Here is a 19,852-nt window from a genome sequence, read left to right as displayed (position 1 = left end):
CCTAGCAGCTACTTATTTCAGACTGCTCATGCTTGTGGTTTTAAACCGATTTGAAAATATCAACAATGCTTTTTGTATGTGTTTTTTTTCCGGAAAATTCAAAGGTGTCAGACACAGGACAGTATGTGTGTAAAGCCACAAACGTTGCAGGACAGGCGGATAAGAGTTTTCATCTCAACATACATGGTAAGATACGCTTTTTCTGAATCCTGTAGTTAAGCTGTTACCACGCTCGCCTCACAAGCAAGAGGACCTGGGTTTGAATCCCGGGAGGGGGGGAAACCTTAGACAAGTTTTGTTACTCCAAATGCCTCTGTTTACTGAGTATTAAATAGGAACTCAGTTGTCAGTCGATTGGCGGATCGCTTTCTAGGAGTAATAATCCCTTCAAAAGATCAAATAATAATTTGGTCACTCAATCCACGACTGTTTGTGGGACACTGCTGTGCACAATTGACTGCCATGTTTCACCCACAAAATCTACGTAAATCCACTATACAATATATTCTGTGAAACGCTTTGAGACGTCTCAATGGCACTATATCAAATGCAAGGATTATTGCAGACATTAAAAAGAAGGGAAACAGTGGTGGGAAACTGAGCTCACAGTCCAGACTAACACACCAATACAGTGCTGGAAGCGTGCTGCAATGCTGGAGGTGCCTTCATTTGGATGAGATGTTAAACCACAGTTCCATCTGCCTGCTCCGATGGTTGGTATAGATTCACCTTGAGGGAGCTTCTCCCAACAGTCTCCCAGACAAAATTGGTCTTTCACAGACATGGCTGTTTGTGGGACATTGCTGTATGCAAATTCGCTGCCCCGTTTGCCTACAAAATACGTAGTTCCTATATTTTACAATACATCCTGCAAAGTGCTTCAACATGTCGCCCGATGTCGTAGCAATGCAAGGACTATTATTATTGTTGTTTTTCTTATTCAGTCCCACCCAGCATTGAAGGTCCAGCACAAGAAACAATCAACGAGGTCATTAGCAACCCTGTCACCTTTGCTTGTGATGCTACCGGCATTCCTCCGCCCACACTAACATGGCTCAAGAGTGGAAGAGCCATCGGTAAGCTGATTTCTATGCAGTTTGGACTGGTTGTAGTATCAACTCAAGACCTATGCAAGCGCTGTGCCCCCCAGTGGTAAGACTGGGAATATTAGCATAAATGTCAATCCTGATTAAATGATATCTTCAGGTTTGTGAATCATTTTTTCTTGGGGGAAACAGTGCGAGGTGGAGGGGGGGTGGAGTCTTGAAAAATACTTTAAGATTGCCCATTAAGCAAATGCCATTGAGAAATTCAACATCGGGTACAGCATAGAATAGGTGCAGAGTAAGTTCCCCTTTATTCTTCCTCACCTGTGTGCTCAAGCCCCATGTCGGGACTTTGAACTCACATTGTCTAATCTGACACTCCAGTGCAGTGCAGTGCTTGGGGGTGTGCTGCATTGTCGGAGGTGTCGTCCTTCAGATGAGGCATTAAACCAAGGTCCTGTCTGCCTGTTTAGATTGACGTTCAAGATCCCATAGCACTATTCAAAAAGAGAAGCGAAGTTTCTCCTGGAGTCCTGGCCAACAAAAGCCGCAAATACAAAATAATTGTTCCACTCTGTGGCTGCTTGTGGAACATTGTTGTGTGTAAATGTTTTGCCACATTAGTTAACAAAAAAACACACAATCACTGGACTTTACAGGTACATCCCGTGAAGTGCTTTGGGATGTCCTCCTGACATGAAAGGCATTGTACCAAATGCGAGGATTGTTATTTTGTAACCCGAGAAAGCATGTGAACGTCGCACTGCTCTCTGCAAACAAATTACCACAAAACAGAGCTTGTTGCTGCTCTTCTTCCTGTTACAGCGAATGCTGGGTCCTTGGAGATGCACATCCTGTCTGGAGGGAGCAAGCTGCAGATTGCTCGCTCCCAACAGTCAGACACCGGCACATACACCTGCGTCGCCTCAAACGTGGAAGGCACAGCCCGCAAAAATTATCTCCTGACCATACAAGGTTTGGACTTCCTGCCTTTGCTCACTTTTCGCATGTCATTTTGTCTCTGTATGCCCTGACACCTCCCTACCTCTCCGACCTGCTTTCTCCCCAACCCAATACCCGTTGCCTCCGCTCGACTGGCTCCAGCCTCTTGTCTTTCGTGCCCTCTATTCCGCCACACTTTCAGCCACTAAGCCCCGAAGCTCTGCCACTGTCAAATGCTCTGGTACACTACCCTGTGTGAGGGGCGCTATGTAAATACCAGTTGTTGTTGTTGTTGTTGGTGCAGTTCCCCCCAATATCTTGGGGTCTGAGATGCCGAGTGAGGTCAGTGTTGCAGTTGGTGAAAACGTGAAGCTGATCTGTGCTGCTCAAGGCACTCCCAAACCTCAAGTACAGTGGCTCAAAGATGGGAAACCCTTCAATACATCTGATGAAGGACGATTAAGGTAGCTTCTGATCAATAACTCTATGTATGTAGCTTCTGATCAATTGACTGAGTATTTGTTTCGCCCACAAAATACACAGTCAATTCACTTTACAGTATACTCTGTGAAGCGCTTTGAGACATCTCAACGATGAAATAAGGCATTGTATCAAATGCTAGGATTATTATTGATAACTATTTATGTAGTTTCTGATCAATAACTAAATGTAGTTCTGCTAAATAATTTTAGTTTGCAGGAAGACTCATCGTTGCACTTTTAATTGGTTGTTGTGGTTGTGTTCTATCAGACTGACTTCAGATGGCAGCACCCTCTCCATTACCAGTGCAGTTACAGCAGACATTGGGAAATATACTTGCGTGGCCACCAATTCCGCTGGTGAGGAAGATCGAATATTCAACCTGAACATTTACGGTGAGTACATTGCAGCAGACCATTCAGGATGCACTCTCCAGATCTCTGCTGCTTCTCTACAATACAGGAGGCAATTAGAGGGCACTGCATACTCCACTTCACTATAAATATAGGCCTACATTAGGATGTCACCCTGGTTCAATTGATAGCACTCTCGCCTCCCGAATCAGAAGATTGAGGGTTCAAGCCTCACGTCAGGGCTTTGAACTCAGTCTAGTCTAGGCTAGTCTTGGTAATAGAGTGCTGGATGAGAGCTACATTGTCAGAGGTACTGTGCTTTGGATGAGACATTTATCTGAGATCGTACCTACCAGTTCAGGTGAATGTTAAAGACCCCGTGACACGATTTGNAAAAAGAAGTGAGTTTTTCCCAGTATCCTGATCAATAATCCTTAAGATTAGAAAAAAATGTCTACAAGTACACACAGTCATAGTCTTTACTTTGCAGTAAATCCTGTGAAGCGATTTGAGATGTCTCAAGGATTCTGATTATTATTATTATATATCTTCCCAACAATGTCAGTCAGTTCCATATTATTAATGATAGCTGATGGCACTGAGGTCTACTCTGTGGTATTTGTTAATGAGGATTCTTTAATAAGCAATCAAATCAAATTGGAATTCCCGTCATCCACAGGATCATGTCGGAGTGAGTTCCTGTGGGTTCAATGTGATACATTTCCTGTTACTGAAAGGAGTCTCCATTTGGGGACTGATATTATTTATTAGGGAATCATGTTAAAAATATCACAAACTGCACTCAAATATCAGACAGATAGCGTCGAGTCTCTTTTTGCTGTATTAGAATGACAGTTTTTTTTTTTGTCTGGTACAATTGTCTAATGCGTTGTAACATTATTAAATATTCTGATTTTTTTTACATAAAGGTCCAAATTCCAGCAACAACTGCAACAAACCCTTGTGGTTTCAAACGTCATCTCTGTGTAAAATGGTAAATTGCAGATAAGATATTTACCAAAAAGTCAACAAACTTATTAATGTATCTATCTTTTGTGTTCTAGTTCCACCGACCATTCACGAGAGTGCAGAGGGCAACAGGGAGCTCACCACCATATTGGACAGTTCCATTAACATAGAGTGCAAGGCCATCGGTTCACCTCCACCACAGCTCAACTGGCTCAGGAACGGGCTTCCCCTGCCCATTTCCTCCCAGATCAGGCTCCTTTCTGCTGGGCAGGTTCTGAGGTAGGTTTTCCAAGTGGTGTCGGTAGTGTCTAAACTTGGATTTATAAATATTTGAGCCCAATCATCTCCTCACCCAATTTGCTGCTGCATTTTGCTCACAATATATACATTCAATTCACTTTACAGTATAATCTGTGAAGCGCTTTGAGACATCTCAATGATGTGAAAAGGTGCAATTTCAAATGCAAGGATTATTATATTATGTATGCACACACGCACACACAAAGACACACATACAAAAACAACCCAAAGCAATGCAACACACGCACACACACACAACAAACAACAACAACACAATTACATTTATAGAGCGCCTTTCACGTTGAGAGGACGTCCCAAAGCGTCCTCACACACACACACAGAATAAATAACTTTTTACTCCTCAGATTCCAGCTGTATTTATTTGTTTGGTTTCAGAATTGTACGAGTTCAAGTATCTGATGCTGGTACATACACCTGTGTGGCCTCCAACCGGGCTGGTGTCGACAACAAGAATTACAACTTAATAGTGTACGGTGAGTTTTGAGCAAGGAAGTCTACATTGGCTTTATTCCACTCAAGGGCAATCCAAACTGATGTGCTCGAATCAAAAATCGGGTTTTATGATAAAGAGAAGGGAGTTTCTCCTGATCAGCAATCCCCCAAATGAAATTGATCACTCGCTCCATGGCTGTTTGTGTGACACTGCGGTGTACAAATTGGTTGTGGTGCTTTGAGATGTCTCGACGATGTGATAAGGTGCCATAATTGAATGCAAGGATTATTATTGTTATAATAACACTATGCATCGCGGCAGTTGTGGAAAGCGCAACAGGCGGAAATTCTCAGCTCTCCACTCAAATGCTTAACAGAGCCGTGACATTTGGCTTTGTCTCTCCTAGTACCTCCAAACCTGGACAATGCTGGCGGCACTGAAGACGTGACTGTCATTAAGGGAAGTTCAGCCTCCATGTCGTGCATTATGGACGGAACCCCAGCTCCGACCCTGGCCTGGCTTAAAGCGGCAGAACCACTGGTGCTGGGCAGGCACATGACTGTCAGCAACCGGGGAATGGCCCTGCAGATCACCAGGGCAGAGCTGGGGGACACAGGCGTGTACACATGTGTAGCCAGCAATGAGGCCGGAGAGGTCAGCAAGCACTTCAACCTGAAGGTACTGGGTAAGTCAAGATACAACACTCGACTGGGAAAGGTACAATGTGGGCCCTTCTGGAGCCAATGAATTAAAGTCGCCCTCCGTTTCTTACAAAGTAGTGAAACGATTGCTGTACAGTGCTCCATTCACCCCGCTTTGTTTAGCTGGAGAATGTGACAGTAGCCAGTCTATCGCGGTGTACACGTTCCCGGTTACATTGACGTCTGTAGATGTTCCAAGCCAAAGTTCACTCACTTCCAACACAGCCTTGCGCACACACCACAGCCTCGCACACAGCACAGCAGAATCACGTACTTCCCGAGCAGGGCGAAACCTTAGGCAACTTGCCTTACTCCGCACGCCTCTGTTTACCCAGCAGTAAGTAGGAACGGGGTTGTTAGTCGATTGAGATCGCTTTTATGGAGGTAATAATCCCTTCAGAAATGAAAATAATAATAATTTGGTATCTCAATCTGCATCTGTTTGTGGGACACTGCTGTGCGCAATTGGCTGCGGCATTTCACCCACAAAATATTGCCACGTCATTTTTACAGTATATTCTGTACTCCATGCTGTGTGCAAACACGGGCACACCCGACAGTATTCATTGTAGGCTCTTTGAGCCTTTTAGATGTGACAAGGAAGATGCTATAAAAATACAATGACAACCAATAAATAATAATAATGTAATAACAAAAATAAACTGAGAAGCTTAAACGTAAATGATCGTCTCTTACAGATCCACCCCGCATCAATGGCTCTGACTTACCAGAGGAAACCTCTGTGGTTGTGAATAACCCATTGGAGCTCCTCTGTATTGCTACTGGTATCCCAGCTCCTGTGCTGACCTGGATGAAGGACGGACGTCCGTTGCCGCAGACAGAGACCATCCGTGTGCTGCGGGGAGGAGAGGTCCTGAGAGTAGCAAACGCTCAGGTCCTGGAACTCTTCATAAGACCTTTATCCTGTCCTTTGTATTGCTTCAGCCCATGCACAACACTCAATCTCACACTGAACGCTCATCTGGGGGAGACTTTCCACCTTACATAGAGTGATACAGCACAGAAAGAGGCCATTCAGCCCAAATAGTGTGTGCTGGTGTTTATACGCCACACCTCCCCTCCCGTTCCCTTCACCTATAACCTCTGTATTCCCTTTCCCTCACTTATGCATCAAGTTTTCTCTTAAAATATATTGATGCCATTTGAGACACACACACACACTCTGTCATACACATACACACACACACCTTCTCTCATAGGAATATAGGAACAGGAATAGGCCATTCAGCCGCTCGAGCCTGAGCTCACACACACGCACAATCTCACACATACCCACACACAAACATTCTCTCAAACACACACTCTCTATCATACACACTCTCTTTCTCTGTCACATACATACACACACATTTTCTCACACATACAAGGTTCTTTGAGATGTACAAGCTGAATGTCTGATGTTTAATGCGCGTTTCTTCAGGTTACTGTGTCTTCAATCAGTGGTTATCCTTCTTTCGTGCACTACCCTGACTGACAATACAAAGACCACAGCATAAGCTTATACTGCCCAAGACTGATTGAACAGTTTGGATTTGATTTTAAAAGGCGGAATGGCAGTTGTTTAGTTTAACGTATATGTTTTGGTGCTTCCCTCGGCAGGTGGAAGACACTGGCAGATACACGTGCTTGGCATCCACTACCGCGGGGGATGATGATAAAGAGTACCTGGTCAGGGTGCACGGTAAGGAATGAAACAAAATGGGGCTCAGGGGTGTCTAATTGGTAGACACGGCAGTTAGCTAAGATCAGTTCACAAGGGAGCTGGAGCACAGGCCAGCGACTGACTTTCAGCAGGTGTGAGATCGAGCCCCGGCTGATGCCCTCTCTGGGCACTTTGGGATCTGGTGTCATCACAGATTGCCGGTTTAGTGATGATAGCAAATGCCAGTACAACATCCAACAGTCTTCAGTAACTATTTGCTTTGCGTAAATTATGCAGTATTTGCCCATAAAAACAGTCGCACCACTTTACAGTATATCCTGAGAAGCACTTTGGGACGTCCTCACGACATGAAGAGTGCTTACTGAATATAAGGATTATTATTATAATTACACTGGAATGTGATTTGTGTTAGTTCCAATTTTTCCAGAACCGGTCCACGATCACACAATCTGAATCTCTAAATTTCACAAATGTTTAGTTTTTGTGTTTTTAGTTGCAGCGAGGGGTAACCTAAATATGTAAGCATATTTTCGCTGATCATACGAGAACGCATTTCAAATGCGGCCGCCCAGTGTTCACTCCACGTACTCCGCTTTGTGCTTTCAACACAGTCCCTCCGAACATTGCTGGTCAAAGTGGGCCTCAGTACCTGACTGTAGTGCGAAACGGACAGGCAATCCTGGAGTGCAAGTCGGATGCTGTACCACCCCCAACACTGACCTGGCTGAAAGACAACAAGCTACTGCAGGTAACAGGATCGCCTTCACCTGTTGGGCAGCTATACTTCCTGGAGAGCAAGAAACTGTGCCATCAGACTCAGGTTAACTAACCCTCGCTGTGCAGATTTACCAACACACCAGGTGGGATGAGGGTGGGTTTCAAACACCGTACTGTATCCTGAATGTGGGCACAACTCGCCCATGGAAAAATCACTCCAATGCATCCACAATAAAAGGTTCCACTGTTAAGAGGATAAAAATGTTAGAGAATGAAAGGGGATCACACAGAGTTGAAATAATAGCCGACAAGCGCTCTCTTTTCTGCTGCTCTCGCTCCTACACTTTGGGAGCCTCTGCCTGAGGACATATGAGGCTTTGAGACGTCTCAACGAGGTGATGCGGCGCAAAATCAAATGCAAGGATCGTTATTATTTATAGTGAATGGCGCTTGAACTGAACTTGACTATACAGACTCGTGGTTTTCAGGCAACCCCTCGTATCCGCATCCTGTCCAGCGGACGGTACCTGCAGATCAATAACGCCGACCTGGGGGACACAGCTCGCTACACCTGTGTGGCCAGCAACATCGCGGGGACAATGACCAGAGAGTTCACCTTAGCCGTAAATGGTAAGTGAAATGTTTTACGCGCGAACGGTTAGCTGAGATCCAGGTTTTTAAAATATATATAGATTTTCGCCCACAAAAAATACAGTCATTCACTTCACAGTATATTCTGCGAAGCGCTTTGAGACGTCTCAATGACGTGATAAGGCGCTAGATCAAAGGATTATTATTATATTTTATACCTTAAACGTCTTCTGAAAATTAAATAATGTGAGTCAAAAGCATGAAATTACAGAGGGATGTTTGAGGTGTTTGATTCTCTGGTGCTAAATCAAAGAGGGTTTAAATTTCACGCTGCATTATTCTGGAGAGACCACTTTGTCTTAAAATGTTACGGTTGCATACAATTCTGGACAACCTTTCAGTTCAGTCTCAATTACGAGAAGTGCTTTACTTCAGTCTGAAACTTGATGCTTTTGTTTCGGAGAACTGTGGAAAAACTTGGCCCGCAAAATACACACAGTACTTTGCAGTATAAAGCTGGGAAGTGCTTTGAGGCGTCCTCCCGATGTGAAAGGTACTATCTAAATTGAAGCTGTATAAATTGTATTGTCACGAGTTAGATATCCGTGGCCTCAAGACAGCTGCAAAATAAATAAGAGCAGTGGTATTTTAAGTGTTAAGATGGAGGGTGGGGGGCTTGTTTCATGTATCCAGGGGAATGCAAATCCCGCACTTTGAAATAATTTCTCTGCGAGGATAGTGGTGAACGTTTCTCAATGACTCTACGGCCGATAGTGAGCACAGTCTCTGAACAGCAGCTAATCTGCTCCCCTTGCTTTCCAATGTACAGTTCCTCCGATGATCGAGGAGAGCCCCCAGGCAGTGGCTGTTCACATCAACCAGCCAGCGGTGCTCACGTGTGCAGTAAGCGGGCTGCCCTCACCCCAAGTCACCTGGAGAAAGGACGGCACTGTTCTCTCAACAAGCAACCTCCGGTCAGAACATTGTTAAACCTTGATTGATTCTTCAAGGGCGGGGGTGGTGGAAAGGGGAAGAAATTACTTTTACTAACGCACACTCGCTCCTATTCACTGAAAAGATTTTATATATAAAGGGATTTGAAGGCATCCAAAATGGTTCCATCCGATCATGTAAACCATTGGTACGGATATCGCGAGACTTCACTTTTGTTTAGAGTGCTTTACCGGATTTTGACGGGAACTTTAAACGTAGCACTCTGAACATCCAAACTCAGAACAAGTCCCGAGCGAAATTGGCTTGGACAGTTCTAACGCAATTCATGGAGGTTTGGAGCCCCAGAGTGAATTCCTCCATAACTTGTCACTGTCGGGCAGAGACCACAGAGATACACTTGAACCCTGTTAGAACACAGTGGTTTAGGTCCATTTAAAAAAAACTTACACTATAAAATTGACCAGCATTCAGCACTTTCGTCCAGTTATTACTGTACAGACCAATCATTTTTGAATGCTTTTGCTAATTTACTTTTAAGTGCTCCCAGACGTCACCCTGCTTAAATAACGTTATGTAAATCCAAGTTGTTTTTGCTTTTGCTGACCACCCGAGTTCCCCTCTGAGCCCTCTGCTGTTGTGTGTCTGTGTGTGTTCGTGTGTGTGTGTGCAGTGGTTGTTTTGTGGTTATTTATAAATCTTAGATCTGGTTTCCTCTCAGGTATTCGCTCTCAGGTGACGGTTCATTGCGCATCGACTCAGCTCAAGTAACCGATACAGGCCGATATCTGTGCATGGCGACCAACCCGGCCGGAACCGCTCGCAAGCGCATTGATGTGCAGGTTTACGGTAATGGCTCGCACAGCACTGCTGACACCCAGTGGGTGTCCTTCACACCTTTTTGTATAGACAAGCGCGTTGAAATGTCCCAAGACTGTTTTGCAGCTGACGATATTATGCAGACGTACACTCTGCTTTTTTTAAAGAGCTATTTTTCAGTCGCATATGGAGAATAACTGAGCTACGTGTCTCTAGAAGCGTCTGATCTCCATTTGTATATTTCCGGCTTTCCCCAGACCCCGCATTTGAATGCTTGTGTTAATGCCATTGATGATGGTATTTTCTCTTTTCCTCCCTCCAATAGTCCCTCCATCCATTGCCCTCGGCCCCACCGATATCACCATCACAGTCAATGTGCAGACCATCCTGGCGTGCGAGGCAACCGGGATCCCAAGGCCTGTGGTCACCTGGAAGAAGAATGGACGGCTTCTCAACACCGATCAGAACATGTACAGGTGATGAAATCTGGTTGCCCGAGAGCATATTGATTCACAGGGACTTTCGCTCAACACTATACTTGGGTGCACGATAGACAGCCGAGCACTTTCTGATACACATCAGATAAGATACTATCAGTTTTACTCGGTCTTTCACAAAGTGTTTGTTTGAAACACAAAAGTAGGATAGGTTGCATTTAAAAAAAAACTCTTGCATTTATTTGATATAGTGACTTTCACATCCCAAAGACTTCCCAAAGTGCTTCACAGGAACCACGGCTAAATGCAGTGACGTTGTTAAGTCATGATGTGAATTTCATGACCGTTTAACGGGAAGAGTGTTGCCCAGAACGTGAGAAACTCCTTTCTCTTTTCGAATAGTGCTGAGGGATATTTAATGTCTGCCTGAACAGGGAGACAGGACCTCAATTTAACATCTCACCCATGGCACCTCCAATAATCAGCTCTCCCCACACACTGTACTGAAGTGTCTGTCTGGACTGTGAGCTCAAAGTCCAGATGTGGTGTTTGAACCCACCGCCTTCTGACTCAAAGGGTGAGAGATCTATCACCTGAGCCAGGAGGCGCCTGATGTTTATGATCTCAAAGCAAACAATTATCACAATTTTGTTCATTAATAAATTGATTCTTCAGTTAATGTCTCATTTCCCAGTTGAATTTGTCGAGTGCTTTGAGCTGTTCTTTTTATATGAGAGACAATCTACAAGTGCAAGTTCTTGAAAAGAATAATAATAATAATAATAACCCTTGCATTTCTTATCACATCGTTGAGACTTCTCAATGCGCTTCACAAAATATATTATAAAGTGAATTCACTATGTGTTTGTGGGCGAATCAAAGTCTTTTTTTAAAAAAAAACATAGAAAGCCACGTGCCAAAAAACGCTCTCCATAAACACTTCGTATAACTTTAACTTTCGAAATTGCCTCCCTCAGACTGCTTTCCTCGGCCTCCCTTGTAATTCTCTCGCCCACTGTGGAGGACACTGGCCTGTATGAGTGCAATGTTTCCAACGATGCCGGATCAGATCAAAGGACGATCAGACTTACTGTACAAGGTAGGGAGGTCTGGGTGCATTGATGTCAGCAATTCGCCTGGTGTTTAAGTACAAGTGATGGATGGTGACTTATGTGGATCACACAGGATTGCAGTCATGTGTCCGTTTCTTTTTTTTTTAAAAAAGTCATTATTTTTGGCTATTTGTAGATAATTGTGGAGTAGCCTGACTCTGTGGGTAGCTCTGGGTCAGAAAAGTATCGGCTCATGCCCCATTGTTGTCAGGACTTGAGTTCAGTGTCCAGGCTGTCACTCTGGTGCACTGCTGAGGGGCAAAAGCATTGATTTTATCAATGGTCACAGTGTGCACCATAGGTTAGCTGGTGTAAAGTGGACTATCATTGAACTATCACTTCTAATGCCACTCTTGCCCAGAGTGATTGCACTGCTGCTCTGTGGGATTTACTCTTATTTTCAAATAAATAAGAATCCTTGCATTTGATATAGCGCCTTTCACGTCAGGAGCACGTCTCAAAGTGCTTTGCGGAAATTTTCTGTAAAGTGTTAGCGACTGTAGTTGTAGGCGAGAGTGCTACCAACTGAGCCAGGCTGACACCTGAATGTTCGTGATGAACACTGCAGCAAATTTCATTGATATAATGTCTTTCACGTCGGGAGGATGTCCCAAGGCGCTGGACGGTCAAGGGTTTGCACTCGAGCTGCAGGCTTGGGATCAGGAGAGGTGGAGAGCAGGGAGGGTGGAGACAGGAGGGTGACCAAAAAGGAGTGTCTTACGATGAGTCTCGAAGGAGGCAATTGAGGGGGCAAGGCAGAGGGGCTTGAGCTTCGATCTAGAGGGTGTGTGCAGCAAGGCTCGACCTCCGATGGTGGGTCAAGGGGTGTGGAGCAGGCTAGTTGAGCGAAAAGGTTGGTAGGGTTTTAGGAGGTTACAGAGATAGGACAGAGCAAGCATGCTTTAAACAACAACAACAACAAGATTGCAGTTATAGAGCGCCTTTCACGTCGGGAGGACATCCCAAGGCGCTGGACAGTTGGGTCGGGACCCGAGCAGGGGGCAAATGGTCAGGGTGAGGGAAGGGAGGGAAGGACAAAGATTTTAAACTCGATAAATTCAATGATTGACAAAGCTGAGATGATTGCTGCTCTATTCAATGCTTTTGCTCCCTGTCCAGTACCTCCTTCGATTGCGGACGAAGCTACGGACCTGCTGGTGACAAAGTTGTCTCCGGCTGTGTTAACCTGCACTGCCTCAGGGGTCCCCATCCCGGCCATTCACTGGACCAAGGATGGAATCAACCTGCCACTTCAAGGAGAGGATTACCGCGTTCTGCCAACAGGTAACAATCCACCAAGTGAGGGCACTTGTCGGATGTTGAACAACCAACTAGTGACTATCTTCCTGGCGGGGAGGGGGGAGGAGGGTTGGATAAGTGGGGTCTCCTTTGGCAATGGTGTGTCGGAATCGAACCAGCCCTTTATGGTGGTCTCGGTCGTCCACTTCCTGAGCCAGGTGAGTCCACAGTATTTCAGGGCACTGCTAATGACACCAAATCCAGCCTGGCATATTGGCAGGACCTGGAAGGGCAGACCAGTCACTGGGAGCAGGGAACCATCCCACTCAGCTTCTGTTAAGCCTATAAGCAAAAGCCCTAACGGGTAGGGTGGTTCTAGCTAGGCAAGCAGCAGGAAAGCTTGCCATACAATAGCAATAGACCACCCAGCCATTTTTTAAAAAAATAAACCTTATTTCAAAGCTTATAAAATACAGTACATCGGTCGGTCAGTCTCGCTGAGAGCAACACATCCCAATGAGAGCAGCACAAGAAGTAAAATGCTCCCCCCAGTGGTCTAATGGGGTAAATATCCTACAGCACTGAAACCAAACACTGTAGTTACATAGAATAACATTACATGGAATGTGCAGCACCAAAATGGCCATTCATCAGAACTAGTCCGCGCTGGTGTTTATATTCGACGTAAGCCCTGGAATATGCTGATAGGAACCATATCATCGTTGCAAGAAAACAGGAATGAATACTCTCGGGAAAAATTGCTGAGGATTTTATTTTAAAAAGAAAGTTTTTTAAAAAGCCAACTAGTGAAGGTATTCTTCATATTAACTGCATGTTCTCATGCCCTGTAGTACAAGTCATTCATTTATATTTCACAAGTTACTTTTCTCATCCACTGAAACCCTTGGTGATAGAGTGCATTTTGCTGTTCATCCAGGAACTATTGAGATTAGCGCTGCCCAGCTCAGACACACAGGAAAGTACATCTGTACTGCAACAAATGCCGCTGGCAGTGCCCACAGACACGTCAACCTCCGGGTACAAGGTAGGCACCAATGTACAGCCCATATTATACACTTCCACTTTCATCTACTATATTGGTATCAATGTGTGAAGCATGGTCCTTCTCCATAAACTGAGATTTACATCATTTTCTCGCCAGAAATGACCTCGCCTATGTCCACCCGGCTCAGTTGGTAGCAATTTCACCTCCGAGTCAGAAGCTTGTGGATTCAAGCTTCATGTCAGGTCTTGGAATATAGTCTATGTTGACACTCCAACACAGTGCTGGATTGTCGTAAAAGATATTTGAAAAGACAAGGGCATTTTTCTCACCCAGGATCCTGGCCTACAAACCCCTCCCACACAAAATTGATTACTTATTCCATGGCTATTTGTGGGACTTTGCTGTGTGCAAATTGGCTGCCGCATTTGCTGCCTACAAAATTCTGTCTAACCACTTTACGGGATACCTTGTGAAGTGTTTTGAGACATCTCAACAACGTGATAAGGAGCTTATATGAAATACAAAGATTATTATCATTATTGCCACCACCATCATCCCGGTTGCAAAATTGTTCAGTTAGAGATTATTTAGGCACATTTCATATATCACATTTTTTTTAATATGTTTAGAATTTTAGTATCAAGTGTATCCTGTTAAGATAGTGCTTTAGTAATGTATCTTAAGATAGTGCGTTAGTAGTCATTTAAGCGCAATGAGTAATGATAATGGTTCGGGTGTAATGTGATGTTTATGCTTGTGTGGTTTTATAATCGCTAATAAAACATTTTAATAATATCCTTGGTGTGGTTTCTGACCAACGCTTGAACCCAATTTCACAGTAACTTTCCTAATTCAAGGTCCCATCTCTTTCCAGAACTTCCCACGATTCAGACGCAGCCCAGCAAACTGGATGTGATTCTCAACAACTCCGTCACTCTCCCCTGCAAGGCCACCGGCACCCCCAACCCTACCATCTCTTGGCAGAAGGAAGGCATCAGCATTAGCACGGCAGGTAAAGCCACCTCCATCCCTTCTGTAGCCAACTCTGTTCCGGAGCTATACAGAACACCTTCACCGTCTAAGCAGGTACTGCAGTGCAGTTGTAGTCAGCTACAAGTACTCATTTTGCACTGGAGCAAACGGTCTACAGTTAGTGTGTTTGACCATTCCTCACCAATGCTCGCTCAGAAGTTTGAAGCTGGGGAATCATTGAATTGCTGGATGTAAATTGGCTGTCATATTCATCTACAACTATCACAAGTCAAAATACTTAACAGCACGGTCAGGATTGCTAACCAGCAGCCATTTAATAGGGTTATAACGCAGGGTCTGATTCGATGGTCTCAAAACACAGCATTACAACAGGGGTGGGATCCATTGGAAATTACTCGAAAGACCTTTGTGATGTTAGCGTTAGAGGCACTACAATTATTATGTCTGTCAATTAAAAACAAGAACTCAGTGCTTTCAAGTTTGAATGCTGAATTGCTTTTCTCCTGCCCTTTCTTTCTGATTTAAAAAGGAGGTAATTTCATCGTGCTGCCCAGTGGCGGACTTCAGATCACCCGTGCGACAGTGAAGGACACTGGCACCTACATGTGTGTCGCACAGAACCCAGCCGGCACAGCCTTAGGAAAGATAAAGCTCCAAGTGCAGGGTGAGTTAAAGAAAATGAATGATTATTTGAAATATAAGGTGCTCTCACACCGACCGGATCCCATGCAGAGCTCTTCATTTAACTTTTGCTGCATTATACCCAGGGACAGATTTTTTTTTTCAAATAACCATGGTCTGAAATAATTCATAAAATTAATTTTAAACCAATAAAACTTTTTTTTTGAATTTGAAAGTCCCGCCTGAAATCAAGCCTCATCCGAAGAACTATGTGGTCGCTTTGGATAGATCGCTGACCCTGCTCTGCGAGGCCAAGGGCTTCCCGGCTCCTGAGATCACATGGAACAAGGACGGACATCAGGTCACCGAGACCATCCGCCAAAGGATGCTGAGCACTGGGGCTCTGCAGATTGCCTTTGCCCAGCCTGGAGACACCGGCCGGTATACCTGCACGGCATCTAACCTGGCTGGATCCAGCAGCTCCAGCATGCTTCTCATTGTCCACGGTACGTTTGGCATTCAAAGGTGGCTTTCCTCTGCCCTCAATAATAAAGATAATAATTCTTGTATTATACTCTGTAAAGTACATCGGCTCTATTTTGTGTGTGTGGGGGGGAGATGGAAACACGGCAGCCAATTGCACACAATTGTGGATTGAGTGACCACACAATACCCAAATAAAATTGGTCACTCACTCCATGGCTGTTTATGGGACATGGCTGGGTGCCGCAATTGCCTTCAAAATAGACACAGTCGTTGCAGTTTACAGTACATCTGATGAGACGCATTGAGACATCAAGAATGTGATGAGGTGAGGTATCAAATGCAGGGATTATCACCGATCCACATTCAGGTCCAGTGTGTTTACTTAGTGCCTTTCTTACAGTCCCACCAACCATTCGCGGAGCAGAGACGGAGCTCACGGTGATCGAGGGCTCGCGAGTAACTTTGCAGTGCGTGGCTGACGGCGTGCCTCGGCCAGTCCTGAGCTGGCAGAGGGATGGCGTGGCCCTACGGGACACCCCGGGGAAGTTCACATTGCTGCGGTCAGGGGAACTCGCTGTGGAAAATGCCAAGGTAAGAGAAATAGCCACCACTCAGACCTGCAGCTCGGATCCCGCTTCCCAGGGAAATGAGGATCGGAAAAGGAGGATTTGCTTCCTTTAAACAGGTGGGTCTTGCCTCATATTGCTTCTGACAAGTGCAGTCTTGTAACCTCCTACTGCTCCCTCTCAGCCAGGCGACGCCGGGAGCTACACTTGTACAGCCACCAACCCCATCGGGCGTGAGTCCATGACCATCGACTTGACTGTGCACATCCACCCGACCTTTTCAGAACTGCCTGGAGACATATCCCTGAACAAAGGGGAGCGCCTCGCACTGACCTGTGCAACAAATGGTATTCCTACACCCCACATCACCTGGATGTTCAACAACAACATCATACCCGGTGAGGACCTGCTTCTTGCGTGCGGGCTGCTCGGAGAATACGTGCAATCGTGTCTTCCTGCTGTGAGAGGTACCGTGATCTGCCCAAAGGTCCATTTCCTCAGAACTCCTTTCATGTCCGTTTTTCCTGACTGAACTTTTCTACGGGTATCGAACTGTATTGTATCAAGTCATTTAAATCCTACATTCGATTCATCCATTTGCAAAAGAAAATAATGGTTTGCTAGGACTACCTTGGTAGATGTTTTTAATAGGTTGCTCTAGGATTCCCCAACTGACTGGATCTGAGATTCATGTGGATCGAATATACTGCTTTTATTGTAATATATCGTGTGTTACCAACACTGACCGTCCTGCTGTTATGGGGTGGGGGTAGGAGGAAAGGGTGGGTGTAAGTGAGGTCTTCTTGAAGCTAAGCTGGTGAAGTACTTGGTAATCAGGGTTGATCTTATCTGTGATGAGTTAGCAAATGTCAGATAAGACAGTTTATTAGATCATGGCAGATCTATTCATCTCATTTCTGCGCCTCTTTGTACACCTGTCCCCAAGTCAGACTAGAGAATTACGTGCCCGATCAGTTTATACTGGCGGGTGGTCTTTCAGCTATTCTGTAGTTCAGTGGTTAGAGCGCTCGCTTTGCAAGCGAGAGACCTGAGTTCAATTCCAGGCAGGTCAGGGCGAAACCTTGGGCAAGTTTCCTTACTCCATACGCCTAATAATAATCCCTCCAAAAACAATAATAAATTGGTCATTTTCAATCCACGGCTTTTCGTGGGACATTGCTGTGCGCAATTGGCTGCCGCGTTCGCCCACAGATATACAGTCAATTCACTTTATAGTGTGTTCTGTGAAGCGCTTTGGGACGTCCTCCCGAAGTGCAAAACGCTATATCAAATACAAGGATTATTATTATTATTCTATCCCCACGATCTTGAATTCCATTCCAGAGTCCCTCAGACTCGCTCGCTTCTTCCCCTCTTTCAAGACGCATCTCAAAAAGTACCTCATCAACTACTTTCAGTCATCGTTCCCCTCCTCCCATCCTTTGGGTGCTGATTCCAGCCCCATGAAGCGCTTTGAGACGTCTGCCCTGACGTGAAAGTCACTATAGAAATGTAAGTTGTTTTGTATAAAAATGTTCAAATTGAAACTGGAGATTTAACAATAACTAAAACATGCGACAAATCTCAAGACAGCTTACTGACAAATGCATGGTTTATTCCTACAGCCCGGTATGATAACGTCAATGGACACAGTGAACTGATTATTGAAAGGGCATCGAAGGATGACTCTGGGACGTACATTTGCACAGCAGAAAACAGAGTGGGTTCCATCAAGGCCATTGGATTTGTATATGTCAAAGGTGAATTGGGAAGAGCTTCTGTGTTCTCTTGCTACTTTATGTTCCTTGTTTGCATTCATCACAGCAGGAACATTCACAAGTCTGAAAATCCCTCGTTTGGGAAAACTAACCCTTTAGCACCATCTCTCAGCTTTCCTTAATAACATTGCAGTGGCACCATCTCTCGGCCATCTGTCTCTGTTTAGTTTTCTTCTTGGATGATTGGGAATGTTTAGATTGTTTTTCGGTTTATTTACTGGTCGAGTTGCCCTGCTCATAAACATAATGTTAATTAGTAAGGAAGCTGGGTGTGGTATTCGAAGTGGGGTCGTTGATGGAGGAACAATACTGGTCTTAATTTTTTTTGTGAATTGGAAACATTTGTTAGGTGATAGCACTTGGAGAAGCAATAAGGTATGGAGTTATCACATCAGTGACATGTTAGGAAAAGGTTTCCTGGGAGGTTAAGAGGGAATCTGATGGAGGTTTCATTCATTTGTGCCCTTTTAATATGGGCTTTGTTAATGGTTCAACTTACTTGAGGTGGGAATAGAGCATTTGTGTGAAGGTTGCACCTTTTTATGCTTTCGCTTAAGAAATGGCTGGTTGTCAATTTCCCCCATCTTCCCCTAGAGCCTCCAATCTTTGATGGCGACTTCAACCCAAACCGCATCGAACCTCTGGGAGGCAACGCAATCCTGAACTGCGAGGTCCGAGGCGATCCTCCCCCCACCATTCAGTGGAGCAAAAAAGGCATCAGTATTCATATCACCAACAGGATCCGACAACTCCACAATGGCTCGCTGGCCATCTATGGCACAGTGGTAAGTAAGTTGTGCAATAGACAGTAGGTCATATGCAGTGAAGAGTTCAGTGAGCTGAGCTCAGCAGGTGCTGGACACCAGAACACTCGGTCTCAAAACTAATGCTAGCGCCAGAAAATTCTTAATAACATTTTACTCCAGCAAAATTGAAGGTTCTTTTTGAAATCAACTTTTGTTCTTATTGCAATACCTGGGTGAGGTTTCCAGGTCCCAAGGCACAGCACACTGCCAGCATGGGAAGAGAGAGAGAGAGAGAGAGAGATCACAAAGCACAGGTTAGGGTGATGGCTTTTCAAAGTCTGTATGTTGTAGGAGGAAGGGAGGAACATAAAGAGATCCATAGCGTTAAAGTCCTGGGAAAGAATGAAACCGATAGGAAATCAGTTTGCTTTGGGCTCACATTTAGCAATATAATAAAAATAATATACTTTAAATCATTGATTTTGCACTTTGTGCCTTCCTCACTTACTGTGGTAATAGGTGTAACCAGCAACCAACCAAAGGATCTTACTTATAATCTCTTGTGTCCAGTGTACTTGTTTTGTACACACATCGTTCCTGCTTTGATAAAAGGGTTAAAACATGCAGATAGCTTTTTTGAGAAGTGTTAGAAAGGGTTGGAATGTTGATCAGAAACTCATACCCGCCTGTTGCTGTCATCATCTTACAATTAGAGCTAAACTGATTAGACTCAAGATCGGGTAATATTTCTTCACACAGAGGTTTGTGACAATCTGGAATGAATTGCTGCATAGCTTACAGATGCAGAATAGTTTGGGAATTTTGAAAAGGGAACTGGACAGATACTTAAGGAGCATTTAG

General features: G+C 44.7%; 1 protein-coding gene across 1 annotated transcript in view; it reads left to right on the top strand.

The window, feature by feature from the left end:
• hmcn1 (hemicentin 1) overlaps positions 1-19,852 on the top strand; it is a 162,635-nt gene that overhangs the window by 120,095 nt on the left and 22,688 nt on the right. Inside the window, 25 exon segments of the mRNA XM_007895691.2 lie at positions 105-186; positions 945-1,076; positions 1,872-2,021; positions 2,293-2,452; positions 2,739-2,863; positions 3,886-4,069; positions 4,487-4,584; positions 4,951-5,229; positions 5,944-6,140; positions 6,866-6,947; positions 7,541-7,677; positions 8,135-8,276; positions 9,067-9,211; positions 9,910-10,037; positions 10,333-10,483; positions 11,422-11,543; positions 12,676-12,840; positions 13,733-13,840; positions 14,676-14,813; positions 15,324-15,458; positions 15,652-15,921; positions 16,302-16,492; positions 16,652-16,865; positions 18,093-18,227; positions 18,840-19,030. Coding sequence (XP_007893882.2) covers positions 105-186; positions 945-1,076; positions 1,872-2,021; positions 2,293-2,452; positions 2,739-2,863; positions 3,886-4,069; positions 4,487-4,584; positions 4,951-5,229; positions 5,944-6,140; positions 6,866-6,947; positions 7,541-7,677; positions 8,135-8,276; positions 9,067-9,211; positions 9,910-10,037; positions 10,333-10,483; positions 11,422-11,543; positions 12,676-12,840; positions 13,733-13,840; positions 14,676-14,813; positions 15,324-15,458; positions 15,652-15,921; positions 16,302-16,492; positions 16,652-16,865; positions 18,093-18,227; positions 18,840-19,030 — 3,861 coding nt within the window.

Source organism: Callorhinchus milii, unplaced genomic scaffold, assembly GCF_018977255.1.
Source record: "Callorhinchus milii isolate IMCB2004 unplaced genomic scaffold, IMCB_Cmil_1.0 Scaffold5, whole genome shotgun sequence".
In the NCBI taxonomy this organism is placed as follows: Eukaryota; Metazoa; Chordata; class Chondrichthyes; order Chimaeriformes; family Callorhinchidae; genus Callorhinchus; species Callorhinchus milii.
This window is presented reverse-complemented; position numbering and strand designations above follow the sequence as displayed.